This window comes from Gorilla gorilla, chromosome 14 (genome assembly GCF_029281585.2).
Source record: "Gorilla gorilla gorilla isolate KB3781 chromosome 14, NHGRI_mGorGor1-v2.1_pri, whole genome shotgun sequence".
In the NCBI taxonomy this organism is placed as follows: domain Eukaryota; kingdom Metazoa; phylum Chordata; class Mammalia; order Primates; family Hominidae; genus Gorilla; species Gorilla gorilla.
Genome location: NC_073238.2, coordinates 42741552 through 42761657, shown reverse-complemented (window position 1 = coordinate 42761657; position 20106 = coordinate 42741552). Strand labels below are relative to the sequence as shown.

General features: G+C 39.6%; 1 protein-coding gene across 5 annotated transcripts in view; it reads left to right on the top strand.

Annotated features, from left to right (window-relative positions):
- FLT1 (fms related receptor tyrosine kinase 1) overlaps positions 1-20106 on the top strand; it is a 194464-nt gene that overhangs the window by 60117 nt on the left and 114241 nt on the right. For all 5 annotated transcript variants that reach the window (XM_031001276.3, XM_019039817.4, XM_055359731.2 and 2 more), the window contains exons 5-10: positions 573-735; positions 838-974; positions 3481-3655; positions 4624-4741; positions 6871-7040; positions 7473-7632. In XM_031001276.3, coding sequence (XP_030857136.1) covers positions 573-735; positions 838-974; positions 3481-3655; positions 4624-4741; positions 6871-7040; positions 7473-7632 — 923 coding nt within the window. The remainder of the gene's footprint in view (positions 1-572; positions 736-837; positions 975-3480; positions 3656-4623; positions 4742-6870; positions 7041-7472; positions 7633-20106) is intronic.

Here is a 20106-nt window from a genome sequence, read left to right as displayed (position 1 = left end):
TCCTGCCTCAGCCTCCCGAGAGGCTGGGATTACAGGCGCCTGCCACAATGCCCAGCTAATTTTTGTATTTCTAGTAGAGACGGGGTTTCACCATGTTGGCCAGGCTGGTCTCTAACTGCTAACCTCAGGTGATCCGCCCACCTCGGCCTCCCAAAGTACTGGAATTACAGGCGTGAGCCACCACGCCCGGCCTCTTAATTGGTTTGTCTATTGAGTGTCTGACCAGTTTATTATGAAGATTCCCGGAGGCCAAAGAGTTATGGGCTCCAACTGAAAGCCTGACATGACAACTAGGTCTATCCTGGGTAGATGCCACTTGTTGCCAAGGCTGATAGTAAATTATCATAATTACTATAATTTATCATAATGCAAATATCTTTTGCTATATGCAAAAAAACTCAAGAACCAATTATAACAAACTAGAGTTTTTAACCTAGTTTGTTATAAGCAAACTACAAAGTTTTACTATTTTCATTTTAGATGAAAAATCATGTTTTCACAAACTGCTGGTGAAACAGTATTGCCAACCAGTGCTAATAGGACCTTGTTAATGCATGCCTCTTCCTTTTCAGTTTCCACTTGACACTTTGATCCCTGATGGAAAACGCATAATCTGGGACAGTAGAAAGGGCTTCATCATATCAAATGCAACGTACAAAGAAATAGGGCTTCTGACCTGTGAAGCAACAGTCAATGGGCATTTGTATAAGACAAACTATCTCACACATCGACAAAGTAAGTGATGCTTCAAAGGCATGAACATAAGCCGAAGTGCTCTGTATTTTTATCTGTGTAATGAAATCTTAATTTTAAAAAATTTCTCTCTTATGCTTGCAGCCAATACAATCATAGATGTCCAAATAAGCACACCACGGCCAGTCAAATTACTTAGAGGCCATACTCTTGTCCTCAATTGTACTGCTACCACTCCCTTGAACACGAGAGTTCAAATGACCTGGAGTTACCCTGATGAAGTGAGTGACCCATTTTTCTATTTCTTCTGCAGGACGGTATTTTAAGCAAGTGAAATCCCGCAGGGGTTTCGAGATGGGGAAAATCAGAAAATCCTGACTCCTGTGGCAGTGTTAGTCAATAAAGAAGCTTTGGGTTTGGTTTGAGTGCTTTCTTTGCCTGGCATTTCATGAGTGTGATATGCATAGATACTGTCTTTTGATGTCTGGGGGTTTTGTTTTGAAGAGTGTGGACTGGTATTTCTATTGCGTGATTCTAGGTGGAAAAAAAGGGATTGTTTCATTCTTGGAAACTACTCTGTAGGATTTAGAGATGAGAGAGAAATTTATCACTAAATGCCAGGCAGGGACTGCCTTTTGTAACAACAACAACAACTTTCCAGGAGGCTGTCTCTGTCAGCGCATTCATTTAAGATACTGGCAGACAGTCAGGCACCTGATTGGAGCATGTTTGGAAAAGATATTACAACCCAGCCATCCAATATTCCATTTGTTAAGTGTCAGGGGAGCAATTCTGTCCTTCAGAAAAATGAGAAGAATGAAGCCTGCGTTGGGTTCCCTTATTCAAATCGAACATCCTTGCAAACAATAATTGTTTTAAAAATGTATAGATGGAGAAACTATGATAAACTGTCACGGAAATTTTGACAGTAGCTCTAGCCCCCATTTCTTGTGTGTCAGCATGATTTATGCGGCATATCTCAAGTACAATCATTTGTTATGTCGTTCAGATTGCCCAATTACAAAGTCAATTTATGATTAAATTATGTATGAAAGATTAATGCATCAGCCTCAAGCTAGTGTTGTTTTTCATCGACATTTCTCGCCATGGAAATGGAATAACTTAGCAACAAAAACGTGTAACGAGTGCCCTGTAGGGACACATTAAGGACTTATCAGTCATAAACTATTCTCTAGGAGTGGTATTGTTTCATTTAAATAAAAATGCTATGGCTTGTAGCAATATTTTCTGGGTTTTAATAGAAATCAAATATTCTCCATAAGTGCCAAGAGGGAAGAAACTTTTATCCTGCTAGCATTGCTACTGTAAGTAAGAGTATCTACAACACATCTATTAAATGCTAATAATCTTCTAAAATAGCACTGTCCAACAGAACTTTCTGTGATGAAAATATCCTGTATTTGTGCTCCAGTACTGTGCCACTAGCCACATATGGCAGATGAGCACTTGAAATGTGACTAGTGTGACTGAGGAAATGAATTTTTGATTTCATTTAATTTTAATAGCCACACGTGGCTGGTGGCTGCAGTACTGGGTGAAGCAATTCTAAAACACAGGATGAGTTCTTTCCCAAGTCAGAAGCAATACCAGTGTTACTCAGCTTGGCAAAGGAAGTAGTACCTGTATAAATAGAGCTGCAGAAAGCTCCCTCAGTCTGTTATGTTAGGGGACTAGTTCTCTGACTTTTGATAGTGGCAATTGACTTTTCTCTCTGGTTATTGCTGAGAATGAAGAAAATGGCCTCAACATGTGTCTGTCTGTTCCAATGGGGAAGTAAAAGGACAGGTGGGTAGAAGTGTATTAAACGTGGCACAGAGGAGAACTAAGCTCAAGACCCAAAAATCAGTTCTGGACAGCTCCCAAAGACATTTTTTCCATGCTCCTCCCCTCCACCCCCTATGACTACGGGGAAGGATTGAGAGGTGGAAATAACTTATTAGTTATAAAATATAGTGCTTAAAAAAAAGGAGAAGGCAATGTGATCTTGTCTTCTCAAAACAGTGAGCAGGACTGTCATTGTGGCCAGGTCAGATTGCGGAGCCTAAAGCTAATTCTTGATCTTCTCTGAGACAAACCTGGGACAGCACCTTCCAAGTCTTGGTTAAAGATCCATTTACTGTGATTTAGCCGACATGGGCAAGCACTGTTCAAATAGTGAAATAATGAAACTATAGGATTATTCCACCTTAGTAAGTACAGCCAAGACTCATTATATTTTCCTTCATATCTCGTAGGGACAAAAAAGGAAACTCACATGGTGATTTGGTGAGAGAAGCACTGTCATTAAGCCAGACACTAACTAAGGCTTATGATTGTCCACGTTTGTGTGTGATATCTATGCCTAGGGAACAGGTTACTGTGTAGAGAGGTGTGTGTGCCAGAGGAAGAACACTAGATTTATGCTCAAACGACTTCAGTTCCTAGCCAACTTGGGCCAGGGTATCACTTCCTTCAGTTTTTTCATCAGTAAAAGGGCAGTCAGCCTGCCAATCTCATTAGGTTGTTGGGACAAACACTTGAGATAGTATATGTGAAAGTGTATTTGAAGAAAAATAAGTGCTAAATAAATCCTGCTATGCTACATATTTGAAGCACCTCTAGACACAGATGTAGTTTCCAAACATTACGCTCTAGGTGGATTTGACATGATTCTTAGTATAAAACAGAAGCTGTTGTCGAAGTCATGATCTAAGAATGTTAAAATCCTATATAACTTTAAGCATGAACACTCACTCCTGCTACACTTGTTATACATTTTCTTTCTAGAAAAATAAGAGAGCTTCCGTAAGGCGACGAATTGACCAAAGCAATTCCCATGCCAACATATTCTACAGTGTTCTTACTATTGACAAAATGCAGAACAAAGACAAAGGACTTTATACTTGTCGTGTAAGGAGTGGACCATCATTCAAATCTGTTAACACCTCAGTGCATATATATGGTAAGCATAGTTCAGCGTTGCCAACTCATGCTATGCTTTCTAATCATTGTAGATGTCTGTGTTCTCTAAATAAGTCAGTTTTCTGTTGGCCAAGAGTTACATTATCATGAATGAATACAGCTTGGCCATGGTTCCCTCCTCCCCCTGTCAAAAAGCAAACCACATTAAGTACTCTTTACATTTAATACTTTTGAATTGAACAGAGAGTCCTTTCTTTAGATGTTTATTATGGCTAATAATTCGGTTAGAACCTAATATATTTATGAAATTCTTAGTGTTCTGTATAAACAAAACAGAAAAAGATGATGAGTTTTATCTTTATTATCTAAGAAAAATTTCTCAGGTACTACCATGAATTAGAGAAATAAAAATATGGTATGCTAAATCATTTAGAATTAATGCTATTTTATCCCTGCTTTTACTCTCAAGGAATCCTAATGCTGTTGCTTAATTTCAGTATGCAAATTCTATAAAGAAAATGCTTAAAGACCTTATTTCCATTGCTGAAAAGGAAACAGTGTGGAGGGCAGAAACTATGGAACAATTCTATCAGTAGCCTTTATTTCCTTTTGTCTTTCTCCAGTTGATTTGTGATATCAAATTGGTTGTTTTAGGGTGTACAGAGCAACTTTTTCTCACCTTGCTTATAGTGGCCAGGTACATTTTTAGAAATATCTTCCCACTTCTTTGTTATTGTGATAGAGATATTTAAGGTGTTTCACTTTCTGTTGCTCTGCCACTGTTTTATGTTGCTAGGACGTGATACCATTTGATTTGAGTGGCGTTCACCAATTACAGTGCTTTTAAAGTATCCTATTCATGATCAACATTTGGGCTCATTGATAGGCTCTATCATAATTCAGCTCTGTTTTTTTACTCATTGATTACACCCTCCCTGAATGAGGCCCTAAGGTTTTGTTTATGGAAATTATTCTTTTCTAATGTATTTATCACTTCTCCTTTCAAAGAGAAAGCATTCATCACTGTGAAACATCGAAAACAGCAGGTGCTTGAAACCGTAGCTGGCAAGCGGTCTTACCGGCTCTCTATGAAAGTGAAGGCATTTCCCTCGCCGGAAGTTGTATGGTAGGACCATCCTTATTTCCATAACAGTTTAAGACCTGCTTTGTAAGTGGGAAGCTGCAAGAGCCTAATGACTCGAATTCCTGACAAAATACCAAGAGACGTTCCTCAGACAGCCCCCGAGAGCTCAGAACTCTGTAGATTCTTGGGTGGTGGAGGTGAGAAGGGCTGGGGAAAAGGAAATAATGTAGCAAGGTAAGCGAGAGATGAGGTTTGTTTGAGTGCTCACTTCAGTCTAGTCTCTTACTGTGGCTAACTTTCTGCATCTCTAAACCTTCCTATGATGTCAACATTCTTTGAATGGGATGTGTTGAGCAATGACTAGGAAGCATTTTGAATATGTAACATGCTCTATTAACCCTGAAGAAGTGGGCTCTTGTAATGAGAATGCTGAAAATAATTCTTTTATATACAGCTGGGTTGAAAGTTCCAGTCTTGTTTTAAAATTAAACAAACATTAATAGAGACAAGCCTTACTCATTTGAAGAGGGGGATGATGGGGCCTATTTGAACTAATTAAGTTTTTTTTGGCTAGAAAGATACATATTCAAAACCTCCTTCAGCAGTTGTTTTTTAAAACACTAGTACAACACCTGATGTAAAACAATGTAATCTGCTTATGATCTGCAATCATTTTACAAAATTACTGTTAAATGCCAATATCTTTGGCTCAAGTCATTACATTTTAAACAAAGGGTATAGTACAAAACTGATTAGCAAAACAATCCATACAATAGGGATGTGGCACCATTTTAGAATCTCCCTAACCAGAGCGGATTTGGCTTTCAATGTCGTATGAGGGCAGTGTTTGTTTGCAGTTCCCTCAAATACTTAATAGGGAATTAAAGAGAAAATTTTAACTTTGTGCTATGTCTTCATGCCATTGCAGTAGAAAAATGATCTTTTTTGCTTCAGAATATCAAGAACGTTTAGTAGTAAATTTTTAGGTTTAATAGTAAATTGAATAGTAATCTGATGACTCCAGGAGGTACATTCACTCCTCCAGTGTCTGAGGGCACGCTCATCTGTTAGTGTTGATTTCTTCAGTAACTAAGTAGCAAGGGCATTAAAAAAAAATTCAATCCACCTTCAAAAATGCTGACTTGTTGTAGGAAATAATTTAAAGTAATACCAAGACAATATTTGTAATCACAAAGTGTGGCATCCTCATTTTAATTACTTTGGATCTGAGACACACTAGTAATGGGAATTTGTTTGTAGGACTTTATAATCATGCATGATAATGAACTAAGTTCCCAATATTAAACCTTTATACAGAACACAAGAAACTCCTAATGGATTAAAACTGCCTATTTAAAGAACCATGCATTTTAATGAAATCATAGAATTTTAGAGTTATAAGGAAATTTTGAGAACCTCTAGAAAATTTGAGAAAATTGGAGCCCAAACTGGTTAGTCATGTTTGCAGCAGTCTGCAGTGAGTAGCAGAGCCAGGTCAAGCACCCAAGCCTCTGACTCTCAGTTCTGTATGCAATAGAATGATATCAATGCATCGGTTCAGTATTTAATACGTTTTTAAAATTTCTTTAAGTTTATGCTTTCTGTTTTTTTTTTTTTCTGTGCCTTAACTGTTCTTCCTCAGAGGAAAAATCTTGATAGTCTTGATTTCACTCTAGTTTATGAAAGGGACAACTGGTGTGACCATTTATAAAACTAATAAGAACTCCACATGAGACCACAATAGAAAAGTCTATTTTTATTTTTATCTGGAGAAGTGATCTACTTGATCTGACTTACAATGGCCCTTATACTGCTGATGGAGCCTCGTGGAAAACTCTGAAAAACATCTCGGATGGAATCAGAGCCCCTGCTTCTGGGTTAATACTTAAGTCACAGTGGCCACCAATATGCCTGTGGGCACACTCAGCTACTGCTTTTCTATCTTCGCTCACTTTATTTCTTCTTCCTTGCCAATAAATATGAAGTGTTACCCAGTCTAAAAATCATATCTGCCTTTACTCAAAAGTTAATGCCTACATTTTAAAAATCAACACTGATGATCAAAGGTTTGAAATTGGTCAACTTGAGCTCAAAAACTTCAATGACCGTGTTATCAAAGTGATATTGAGAGGCCGTGTGAAATGACTTACTGATCATGTTTTTAACCACAGGTTAAAAGATGGGTTACCTGCGACTGAGAAATCTGCTCGCTATTTGACTCGTGGCTACTCGTTAATTATCAAGGACGTAACTGAAGAGGATGCAGGGAATTATACAATCTTGCTGAGCATAAAACAGTCAAATGTGTTTAAAAACCTCACTGCCACTCTAATTGTCAATGGTAAGTTTGCTGTTCATACTTTCTTCTGGTTCTGGTAGGCAACAAATTAGTGAACATTTATGAATTCAAAAATCAGCGTAACAACATCAAAGATAGCAAAATTTCAAATAATCATTTGAAAAAACACTTAACGTTAAGTTCCCATCTTAACAATCTCGCGTTTGTTTGTTGTATTCCATAGGTGGCATGATCTTTTATCACTGTAGTCACAATGTACATACCATGGAATCAAATTATTAATAATCTCAAAACCCTGCCACTACTTTTAAAAATCTGCATCTTCTTGACAAATAGGAGGGTTTATTTGTTTTTTGTTTCTTGTTTGTTTCCCTGACATCAAAGCCAGTGAGAATGTGGTCCTTCATGTGTGGCCCAGGAGAAAGTCATTAGAACTGCTCTTGACTTCTGTCCCGTTCTTCATCTCCTTTCCAGTGCAACCCCAGATTTACGAAAAGGCCGTGTCATCGTTTCCAGACCCGGCTCTCTACCCACTGGGCAGCAGACAAATCCTGACTTGTACCGCATATGGTATCCCTCAACCTACAATCAAGTGGTTCTGGCACCCCTGTAACCATAATCATTCCGAAGCAAGGTAGGGACAGTCAGTTCTTTTACTAACTTTCAAATACTTTTTGACACCTGGAATTAAGATGTTTTAATGGACGCAGATGGGAATCTGCATGTGGGATGTACCGTATATTTGAGGCAAAGGCTCTCCCTGCCTTGGAAAAAGGTGGGCAACAGCTACTCTTCTTTCTTACTGAATATACTCTATCACTGGCTAACAATTTCATAATTTTTCTCTCTAGTTTACAGTTTTAGAAGCACAAGCACAAAACTAAGGTCCTTCCATGAGCTGTGACATGAGCTCAGGTTGGAACTCTGGTCTCCTGTTTCTCAACTGAAGATCCCTAGACTTTGGCGATACCACTATGTCAGTTGCATTAGCGTTCCCATTTTTCATTTTGTATTCTTTGGTTATGATCCAAGTTCTTCCCAACACCAGTGATCACTATGTTTCCTACTTTTGGGCTTTGCTCTTCCATCTGTCTGAAATGCACCTCAACCCATTGCCTGCCTCCTAAGAGGGCTTTATTTATCAAACCCCATGACTCAGCTCTTACGTCACCTTCTCTGTGAACTCTCCTCACTGCCTCATTCAGAATCACTTCTTCCCCCTCAGTATGAACAGCACTTTGTTCACGCCCTTGTTACATCACTCGATGTGCAAAGGTTTGTCTCTCTAAGCTAAGAGCTGATTGAGAGCACCCTTGTGTCTTTAGGCTGGGCCAAGGCTGGCACACAGTAGATATTGCTAAATGAATACATCCCTACCCTCTGCTAATTGTGCAGCATTTCCTTGCATCCTGTTGATGACTGAGCCTTGTTTGCTTTTTCCTCTTTTTGTTTAGTCTAGAGGGATGATACTAAGGATAGTTTATGGGAGCTAATTTGAAGAACAGGAATAGACTTGATAGGTGCAACAATAAGATATTATTGAAACTGCCCAAGGATTATCATTATGCCAAACTATTTTCCTTATTACTTTTAACTCCACTTGCAGAGTGTTCAGGAGGATTGTTATTCAAAAAAAAAAAAAAAAAAAAAGATTGATAGGAAAAGTAAACAAAGCATAATCCTAACATAAACAGATAGAAGTGGCTATTCAATTTTCTAGATTCTTCCCACAATTCCAACTCGTTTTGCTTAGAGTGTATTACTCTCAGAGTGGAAAGTTACTGGTGAGCTATGGAATTCCTGGGAAGTAGCTGTTTTCCACACATCTGATTTCTCATTTGACTGTCATTTTCTAAGAATAGAAATAGAGAAGACTTACAAATCTTAAATATCTTCTTTACCACTGTGAATGTTTAACACATAAGACAGTGAGATCTACTGAAATTCTATACTATTTTGCAAATTTGGGGTATGCATCAATATTTATGGACCCATCCCTTTAGGGTCTTGACATATGTGCCAACCTAACATGCAAATAAATAAAAAAAAAACTAAATAATTGAAGCTATTAGATTCGGATAAAAGTGTAGAGTTGAATTTTTCTGGAATAACAGAGCCTTTTCTAAATATATTTAAATTTTGTTTTGGCAATATTAAATCTAAAATTTCTATTCTATCTAGGATTAGAACTAGTAACTATGTTAGAAAATAACAATTATGGTGATAGAACATAATATTATAAATTTGGGTTTAAGTGATGCTAATAAAATATGGTTTGGGGAATGAGGCCACCTCGAATGGAACTTTGTAAACATTAGCTTTCTTTCCAGTTTCTTTGTGGTATAAGGGATCTCTCTTCTGTGTGATGGAATAAGTTCACCAAGGCCTGAAAACATGTCTTATTCGTTTCAGAATGGTCTCAAGACTCAGAGCATTACCTTAAATGTTTGTTGGCCATTTGAATTATTCTCTGTTCAAGGCATTTTTTTTTTCACTACTTACAAGACTGATCAGAAATGGAAGTTTAAGGTTGCATATGCTTTATTTCTTTAATACATTGCTGCTTGAAATTATCTGCCAAAAACGTACACATCTTTGATGTACAAGAATGACAGCTCGATGTACATTAGTCAGCAGGTACTAATTGAGTAGCCTACCTGTGTGAGGCCCAGATTTGGTGCTTGGTGGTTAAATCAGTACAGTTAACTTAGAGGTGTTTCAGAAATATATGTAGAAACTTTGTACACCAGAAAATAAACAGAACCACTCTTTCACCCTCTCAGAGAGATGAAGCTAAAATTTATAGATAAATGAAGCCCTCTTTAATTACCAAAAGTTCTCAAATATGTCTTTATATAAACATATTTATATACACTTAGACTAACTTAGATTCAGTTGTAGACAGGAATTTTAGTAACACATGAGTAAGAAATGCTCCATTGCACTTATTTTGAGTTATATGGTAACATATTTGCATACTGGTGTCTATACATGATCATCAAAAGAGATTGGGTGACTAATATATGCACATTACTCTCAAATACGTAGAATAATTCCTGGCATTTAAATCTTAGGCTCTAGTGAAAGGGCATATCTATATATATCCACAGCCAAAGCATTTGCTTAGTTTGAGGACAGAATGTACTTGTTTAAGGAGCTCAAAACTATTAATTGGTTTAATATGGCCGGACAGTTAATGTATCTACTATAGAAAGAGGTTCAGACCTAACTCAAATTATTTAGTATCTTAGAGTCTAATAAATATGTAAATATGTTAAGTTATTATAACTACCGATAGTTCAACTAAAAATGTCACCCTTTAAAAAAAAAGTAGTAAAATATGTTATGAAAGCGAGCTAAGTTTTAACTGAGTAATATTGTGGCTTTCGTTTTGCCTAGAATTTGTTCTTATAAAACATTAGGAATAAAAGAGAGGAGGGAAAGGATGATTACTTTTAAATTCATACAGGTAATGAACCAAGAAGAAATAAAGCAGAATCTTTCCCCTTTTTAGTTTTTTTTTAATTAAAAAAAGGAAAGTGGGGCCAGGTGCAGTGGCTCATACCTGTAATCCCAACACCTTGGGAGGCCAAGGCAGGAGGATCACCTGAGGTCGGGAGTTTGAGACCAGCCTGGGCAACATAATGAAACCCCGCCGCTACTTAAAATACAAAAATTAGCCAGGAGTGGTGGCAGGCACCTATAATTCCAGCTACTCAGGGACAATTGCTTGAACCTGGGAGGTGGAGGTTGCAATGAGCTGAGATCGCACCACTGCACTCCAGCCTGGGCAACAAGAGCGAAACTCCGCTTCAGAAAAAAAAGAAAAAGAAAGAAAAGAAAAGTGATAATAAAACTGTGATATCTCTTTTGAATATTAATAACACCAAAATAAGTTATCAACACTGAATAAGGTGGAACATTTTATTTTTCTCATCCTCAGCCAACTGGTAGACTTCTAAATAGATATTCCTAAACCTGCTCCCGTGAGTCTGAGCAAAAAGCCAGAGAGCATCATAAGGATGTTAAGCATATAGTGCCTTCCACATGTCTATAGCTTGCAGCCTCTGCTCATATAAAGATAATGATATACACTTCCTAGAGAGACTATGAGGATCGAATGAGGTAATGTATTTAGAAAGTTACAGAGCGCCACAGATTTGCAAGGTTGTAATCATTGCTAGCATTGGGGTACATTTCTTTAAATAAGACCTGAGAACCTTTAATGAACTTAAAGGATATTTCTGCCTACTATAGAGCTAGTTTGACAACAGTGAGCAGTTTTGCCAAACATTTCTAAGAAATGAATGCAAATTATGGAATGTAAAATACAGTTTTGTCGTGCTTTAAAAATAGTAATTTAGTAGGTCTGGGGTGGAGGGTGGCTGTGGAATTCAGGAAAATATGACTTTTCAGAAGAAGAAAAATTAAGGAACTACAGAAGAGTTAGGCAAAAGTAAAAGGAAGAGTAAATGGAAGGGTGTCATGAGGGAATGATGTAATTCTCCCAGTCCGTGTGGCCTGCCCCATTCATTGGTTTCCTGTCATGAGAGGAAGTGGTTCTGCCCTGTGGGTTGGCTGAGGCTGGGGTGGGCTGAGTGGGCATGTGGGGGAGCTGATGCCTGCTCAGCCAGTCCACTTTCGATTTCTAGAACTTCACGTTCCCCCTGCATTTTGAACAACTAAGTAGTACGAGTAAACCCCCCAAGGACTGAGCTCCGCTTGATCTTACAGTCCTCCGTGAACTCTGCCAGAGTACTGATGCAGCCTCACAGGAGATACTATTTAGATAAGATTGTCCATGGCAAGGAGGTTGGTTGGTTTCTAAAGGAACAATAATAATACAGGACTGGAGGGAAGGGGACCTTCTCTGTGGAAAGGAAAGGGTGGATTTCAGGAACCCAGGAGAGGATAGGGCAAGGACAGTCTTGGCATAATCAGTTTGTGCTGCAGATCACTATTTTCTCAGGAAGAATCTAAGATGTTGAAAGTCTACTTTTCTTTACGTGTGCTTGAATACCAAGGAGACCCTCGGGTAGCTGACTGGACAATTGTGTGGCCTGAGTGGGTCTTTGCGCTCATCTGTTCCCCACAAACGGGATGGTGGGGGGCTTCTGCTGATCTCCTTCCTGGTACTCTCATGAGCTCTGATCACCTCCTCCATGGGTGTCTAGAGTCCACCTGGTTGTTTCTGGATTGTCTTTTCTTCTTTCTAAAACAAAGATCTGTTTCTAAAATGTTGAATGTGTTTGGGTCTTTATTCTAGGGAGGTTCAATGCCTGCAGCCTTTGATTACTGCAGTTTTGTTTTGAGAGCACACATCCTTTAGATCACAGTCCAGTTTAATTCTCTCTCCCTATCTAATTATCACAAATCATAGTTTCAAAGGAAGAAGTAACACTGATTGATTATAATAGACAGAGTTGTACCACATACTAAGTTATTCCCCTCTCATGGAAAAAAAAACTTAGGTAACATCGGGTTCTTTGTGAAAAATCTCGTTTTCTTTATAAGCTATCTGTGATAACTAGTCAAAATATGTAGAGAAACATTTCTGTCTACATTGCATTAATATTGCTGACATCTTACAAAGCAACTTGGCACGTCACTGATATTCAATCTAAATATACTGTCAACCATCTGCTCATCACACAAATATTTATTAGGCATCAACCATGTGTAAAACATAAAAGTAATACCACTTGTCTTTAGCATTTATGTTTGCATTATACAAGATTAAACATATTTGGTGATTACTTATTGGATCTACATATGTATCTGTAAAATATCTACTACATCCTCCCAAGGATAGAGAATTGGGAATCAAGGAAGCAGGTTCTATTCTTGGCACAGTCCCTGACTTCTGTGTGACCTTGGCCAGTTCTTTAATCTGTGTTTCTATTTCCCCTTCTGTAAATGGCAATGGTCGTGCTTCCCCTTTCCTATCATACACAGCTATGAATGAGTTAACTTAGAAAATCACTGTAAATTATATTTTCTTCCTTCAAAAGGGCTTGAAAGTATTTCCCAGTGTTTGCACACTGATGTTTCCCTTCTGTTTCTTATAAACTGTAAGGCAATTTGACCATTAACTCTGAGGATCGGTAACAAATTAACAGAAAATTTCAACTTATGAAAGTAGAATGGCTGTCAGAAAAGTCTTAAATGGAGGTACAAACTCTGTGATACAAAACTGACTCTGTGATTATAATGTTAATAAGGGCCCAGTAAGGAAAAAAAAAGTGCAGCAGCTCCTCCACCATTGGGGCCAAGCCGTATTTTCCGCAGTGCCAACCTGGACCACCTTGCCAGCCTCGATCCAGGCCAAACAAGTGAAGGCATTCTCATTCTCTGCCCAGTTAGCTCTAAAGCTTTGCCTGCTTTATTTGGTCTTTTGCAGATGAGTCCCTTCAGGGTGTGAAAAATGTTGGGTTCTCAACTCATGGAAGGTTGAGGGAGAACATTATTCTTTTGGCTTTCTTAGATAAAATGGTGGGTTTCCTAAGAAAAATCTAATAGACATACATGGACTCTCAAGGAACTGCTTGCAAAACTCTAAAGTAGGTCAGGACTGGAGTCTAAAATAGTTACATGCTTTAGAAGTTAACTAGAAAATAATGTTTCCCGCCATTCTCAATGACAGTGTGACATCCCATGTCTGAAACACTCTTCGTGTGCACCAGCAGTAGAGTACTATAGGGGGGTGGGGTGGATGGTGTCAAGAGAAAGCTGACCACTCTAAGAGTAAGGATGGTTTACTGCCTTCCATCCGGGGATGGGGGGTGGGGTGGCCTACAATATCAGAGAAAAGCAGAGGCATCTAGGAACTCTGAGAAGGGCTTCCGAGAGGGGCTTGCCTAATTGCATTTCTCTATTGTTTACGTCAGCAAATTGGCAAAGAAAGGAGGGCCTGAGTCATTAGGGATGTGTTAGGGATAGATCATTTGGGGGAAACATAGTTTGGCGCATCAGTGGGGTATGTAAAATTAACAGGACAGAAACAAGACAATTGTTAATGGTAGTTAATTAGAAATGTACTCAAAGACCCAAATTTAATTGACTGCCAACATGAATGTCTATTATTTTTATGCTGTAACAGTTTTATGTCCCATATTTTATTTTCCACCTACACAATGAAAATTTTAACAATATAAAAATTGAAAAAGTCAACATTTCCTGGGGGCAAAATGTAGGTCAGATGTCTGAGGGAAGCTATAATTTAAGACCTCTTCTTTTGGAAATACGGTCACATACCTCATGTTTTAATATTGATCACATTCTTCCTAAGTACACATACAATTTGTATCCATCCATGTGTCTCAACATATATTCTGTGCAGTGTGTGTCTGGGTATGCAGCCTCAATTCAGCCATGCTACAGAGAATTTTAATTTACCACAAACAAAACCTTGAATCAAAATGAGGACTTTAAAGAAGACCACTTGACCAAATACCACTTTAGCAGGACTTTGAGCTTGAACAAACAGCCAAATAAAACTGGCCATCTTATACAGGAGGCTTTCATCACAAGCCAAAAGTGAATGTTCACTTACTAATGAGAAACTTCTTGCATTCTGTTATATAATTACTGGACGAGGAAGTGCATGCTGCTTAATGTGACTGTTAGGAAAACAGCCCTTATTAATATTTCATACAAAGTCCTGAGAACAGAGCATGAGTTCATTTGCCAAAGGCCCCTTTGCCACTTTTCTCTGCTTTGTGAGATTTTCCTCCTTTTCCCACTCTTCTTAGTAATACAGTGAATCTGATGAATAATTGTTTCTAATGAGTTAACTGTCTCCTGTAATTGCTATCAAACATTTCATTATGTGTTTTAAATTCAACCAAAAGGCTGAGTCACAGGAAATCTATGCGGGATGTTTTTTGTTTTTTGTTTTTTGAGACGGAGTCTTGCTCTGTCGCCCAAGCTGGAGTGCAGTGGCACGATCTCGGCTCACTGCAACCTCCGCCTCCTGGGTTCAAGTGATTCTCCTGCCTCAGCCTCCCAAGTAGCTGGGACTACAGGCGCGTGCCACAACACCCGGCTAATTTTTGTAATTTTAGTAGAGACGCGGTTTTGCCGTGTTAGCGAGAATGGTCTCGATCCCCTGACCTCGTGATCCACCCGCCTCGGCCTCCCAAAGTGCTGGGATTACAGGCATGAGCCACCGCACCCGGCCACTGGATGGTTTTTATAGTGATCTTTTCAGCAAGATTCAGTGTAGCTTCTCAGGTTACCAGAAGATAGTGACACAAAATTTGTGAAGATTCCTTAAGAAGATTGGCAGAACCTCTCAGATTGTCTTTGGCCAAATTTACAGATTTTTAAAAATTGAATGAGAATTTTTATTACTGAATCTAGAAACTAATGTCCTGACACAAGATCTTTAGGTGATAGATAAGTAGAGCAAATCACTTATAAAACATGCACTTCTGCCTGGGGATCTACATTTTAGTATATCTTCACTGACTTGGTAGATTGTTTCTTAAAATATGGTATCTATGTGACTTTAATGTAAAATCAGTGCCCTTTTAGGTGACAAAGCAGAACCAGTTGGATTGATAAGATGGAAAGGGCATGATGGATTTAGACTCTGGCCCTGACAGTGCCTTATAATGAGCTTCTAATCACTAGCCCTTGTTTTCTCATACTTTCTCTAGAAGCCTCCTAGGACGTTTTGCCACCTTGAATGCAATGGTCTACTTCATTATAATAGCTGTGATAGACTTAATCAATAAGTCATTTTTGGTGCCAAAAGCCATGTTCATCCCTTTACACACATTATCTCTAATCTGTACAACAGTTTTACGGAATGGTGATTACTTGCACTATTTTCCCATAAGTAAAACTGAAGCTGAGGGAGTTATTTCTCAGGTGTTTTCAGATTATGGTATAAAGGGGGAGGGCTGGGTACAGTGGCTCATGACTATAATCCCAGCACTTGGGAGGCTGAGGTGAGAGGATCAGTTGAGCCCAGGAGTTGCGGAGACCAGTCTGGGCAACATAGAGAGGCCCCATCTCTGCAAAAAAATAAAAATAAAAAAATTAGCTGGGCATGGTGACACACGCCTATGGTTCCAGCTACTCAGGAGGCTGAGACGGGAGGAAGGCTTGAGCCCGGGAGATTGAGGCTGCAGTTGTCACTGAACTCCAGCCTGGGAGACAGAGTGAGACCCTGTCTCAAATAAATAAATAAATAAAATACAAGGGGCTAGATAGATTGGTTTTCCAGAAGGTTATTTTTCCCTGGTGTCCCATAGGACTCCTCAGAGGACATCCCTGTGGATTCCCAGAGGAAAGAGCTGAAGTCTGCAGGGAATAGGTTTGGGAGGGCGCCTGCCTAACCTGGTAGGTTTGCTCTTGTCTGTCGTGAGTTAGAGCTGACCCATCTGTTGAGTTAGAGTTGAGCAGAGGATGGGAGAGGAAAGGAGAAAAAGACGAGCAGCAAATAGGTGAATTGGGTTCAAATTTCATGATATCTTTGAGAACCAGTGATGACCTATAGCTGGCTTGGGCCCCAGATCTGCAGTTGGGAGTAGAAACTGGAGTATAAACTCCAGTGGGATGAGCAGGTCTAAATAAGACCAGCCTCAGGAGGGTGGCAAGTCTAACTAACAGTTAATGGGCCTGCTTATTGTGGCACTTTCCCCTATTCGTATTGTCCTTTTCTGTGACTTTCCCACCATCCAGGGGTATTTGATCTCTTGCAGGGTAGGGAAGCCCCATTCTCTCATTTATTGTTCAGAATTAATGTTCTGGATTAGGATTCAACAAGCACTCAGCCCTCAGTGGGCCTCACAAAACTCATGGCTATTTAGGCAGGAGAGCAATTAAAGGAGATGAAAAGGAGGAATCAAAAGAAAATGAAGGAGGAAACATGAGGGTTTATAGTTGATGAGGGAATGAAATGGGGACATAGAGGCTGCTAATTTCAGCCTCGGCATGCCTTGACCTAGTCACTTCAAACGATTAATTCACTCAGCATTGAAGAATGTTGAGCCAGGCATGGTGGCGTGCTCTTGTAATCCTAGCTATTTGGGAGGACTGTTTGAACCCAGGAGCCCTGGGCAACATAGCAAGACCCCCATCTCAAAAAAAAAATGGAATTAAGGAATGTTAAAGATTTAATTTTTAAAAAGAGATTGTTTTATAGGTGAGAAATTGTGGCTCAAAGATAAATAGTTATCTCATCTCACAGCTACTTAATGGCAAGCTCGGGACTAGATGCATGTCTCTGATTTCCTGTTTACTATTATTTCCACCATAACACTGTATTGAGTCTTCACGGGAGGTGCTTGTAATCTGGCCAAACGAGCCGACCATGGGTGGTAGATGGTGAATGTTGCAGTTTAGAGGCCACACCAAGGAGGAGGTGGGATCCGGGCCCTGAAGAGGATGGGTAGATCTTGGAAAGTTAAATGGAAGGGGAGAGGGACAAAGATGTGATGCAGTGACACAGGCATACAACCGGGTTGGAAAGTTGAAAAGAACTTGCCAGAGATGAATGTGGTTGGTTCATCAGATTTGGGTTGAGAAAAAATAAAAACCAAAATTGGAAAGGTAATTTTGGACCTGATGTGAAATTTTTTCAGTAGAGGCTGAATGGTTGAGCCAGGCAGTCACTACCTGGCTAGTGCTTGGATGTTCTGCTATCTATTGGCCAGAAGCCCACTTTGTCCCTCCTTCCAGGCTGATGGACTTTCACAGACTTATTATCGGTGGTCTTCTACCTGTGGCACTCCTTCAGCCTGCAGTATGCGCACTGTATCTCAGAAACTCTACCCTCCATGCCTGAAAATCAAACTCTTGGGTTTTCACTCACCCTTTTAAAAAACATTACATGGGTGCATGTTATTCCAATTTCTTAGGTCTTTAATGTTCCATTTGCCTTGTCATCATCATTGAAAATTACATAAGATGATCACTGATTGCTACCTTATTGACAAATCAGCGCTTGTGAGTATGAAAAAAGTACTTGAACACGTAGGATGAGGAAAACAAAAATTGGTACTTAAAGACCATCTAGAGCCAAATATAATAGAAGATGGTGGCTGATAGAGGCTGTATAGCCTGGGGTTCCTATTTTTATTTTGTTTATAGCTAAGTTATTAAGCATTTACCTATGTGGTGTTAAGTGCTGGATATGTGCTTTATATGCATCATCTCATTTAATTATCACAGAACTTCTCTAAGAGAAATGCTAGAATTATTACCATTCTCCAGATCAGGTAGAGAGTTTGAGTATCTTATTAGGACACTAGTCCTGGTTAACATGTCAAAGAGCCTGAAAGTGAGCGGCTTTCCAGCACAACATCAACCAGGCAATTGAAAGCATATCATTTGTCACTACCAGGATTGGTTGTGTCACAACTACTTAGACATTAAAATGAGTCATTTTTAGTCAAAAGCTCACGATCCTGAAAACCAGTAGGGTGAATCAAAAGCTCACAATCCTGAAAACCGGTGTGGTGACATCAAGAGATGCAACATAGTTTAGAGTTTAAGGACGTGGGCTCTATTGCCTGAGTCCTGGATCTGCCATCTACTGGCATCCATTGGCTGTATGATTCTGGGCAAAATAAACCACCTCTCTGAGTCTGGGTTTCCTCATCTACAAATGGAGTTAACAGCACTGACATCATAAGGTTGTTTGAGGAAGTTAAATGTTATAATAGGTGTGAAGTACTCAGCACAGTGGCTGGTACATTGCGAGTGCTAAGTTTGTTTGCTGAAAGGTACCTGGTACTTCTAGGACTTTTAGGCAGCTCCGGGGCTGCCCACTGCAAAGCCACTTCCCTCTGAAGTGGCATCATATACACACTAATGTCCTGACAAGATGATCCATGCTATTAGGTTAATGTTCTCCCAGGAAATATATTTGCATCTTGGGACAGGTCCTCTGACTGTTTATTCCAAAGAAATCAGAATGGGACCAGAAATGGTGGCTGTTTCAGATTATTTAGGAAATCAAAGGAGTTACAGTATCCAAGGATCTACTCTCATTGGTGAATTCTACCTCAGCTATTCAAATGATCAGTCACCCAAGTCTTGTTCAGCCTATAGTAGTATATGGGCTTTTGTCATTTTACTTGCCTGTGCTCAATTGTATTCTGATATGTTTCCATGAATTTGACTTGTCTCTTCAATAAACATATATGTTTCTAAATAACAGAAGGAATTAAATCATCTACTTCTTGCAAGGGGTGTGATTTTACATCTTACATGAGATAGGAGTGAGCAAATTCTGTTTTAGTTAAATAAAATGGTGCTATTATTATTATTATTATTAAGATGGAGTTTTGCTGTTGTTGCCCAGGCTGGAGTGCAGTGACGCGATCTTGGCTCACTGCAACCTCTGCCTCCCGGGTTCAAGCAATTATCCTACCTCAGCCTCCCAGGTAGCTGGGATTACAGGCATGCGCCACCACGCCTGGGTAATTTTTTGTATTTTTAGTAGAGACAGGGTTTCTCCATGTTGGTTAGGCTGGTATCGAACTCCCAACCTCAGGTGGTCCATCCGCCTTGGCCTCCCAAAGTGCTGGGATTACAGGCATGAGCCACCGCACCCGGGCAAAGTGGTGCTATTATTGACAAGCCAATATTTGTGCCTATCTTTGAAGATAGGCAAGAAGAGGAGGCCATTGCCAGTCAGTTTTCTATTTGCCATTAGACTGGATGACACTGCTTTGCATGTCAGCATCCTTGCCTGAGTTGAAACTGTCCATGACTATGGGTTTGTCAGGTGCTGACACTGCTGTGCTGAGGTTAGCCAGGGCCCTGGCAGATCCCATGTATCCATTAATATTCATCATTGCAGATGGAGAGGTGCTGATGGTGGTGACATAGTGCTTAGGTCAGGGGTGTATGTGAGGTCATTTGACAGTCACTAGAGCCCCTTTTTCAGCACACTTGAGGTAAGTGTAGATGGCAGGGTTGACATCTGATGTGAGGTAGGGTTGACATCTGATGTGTGATTGGGTCCACATGTCATCTGGCCATTCTTTGGCAGGATCCACTCTTCTCATCAGGGAGTTAACTGAGCAAAAGACAAGTATTGCTCACCCACTGTTTCCCAGGTGATTGGGCCAGGCACCAAAGCTATAATGAT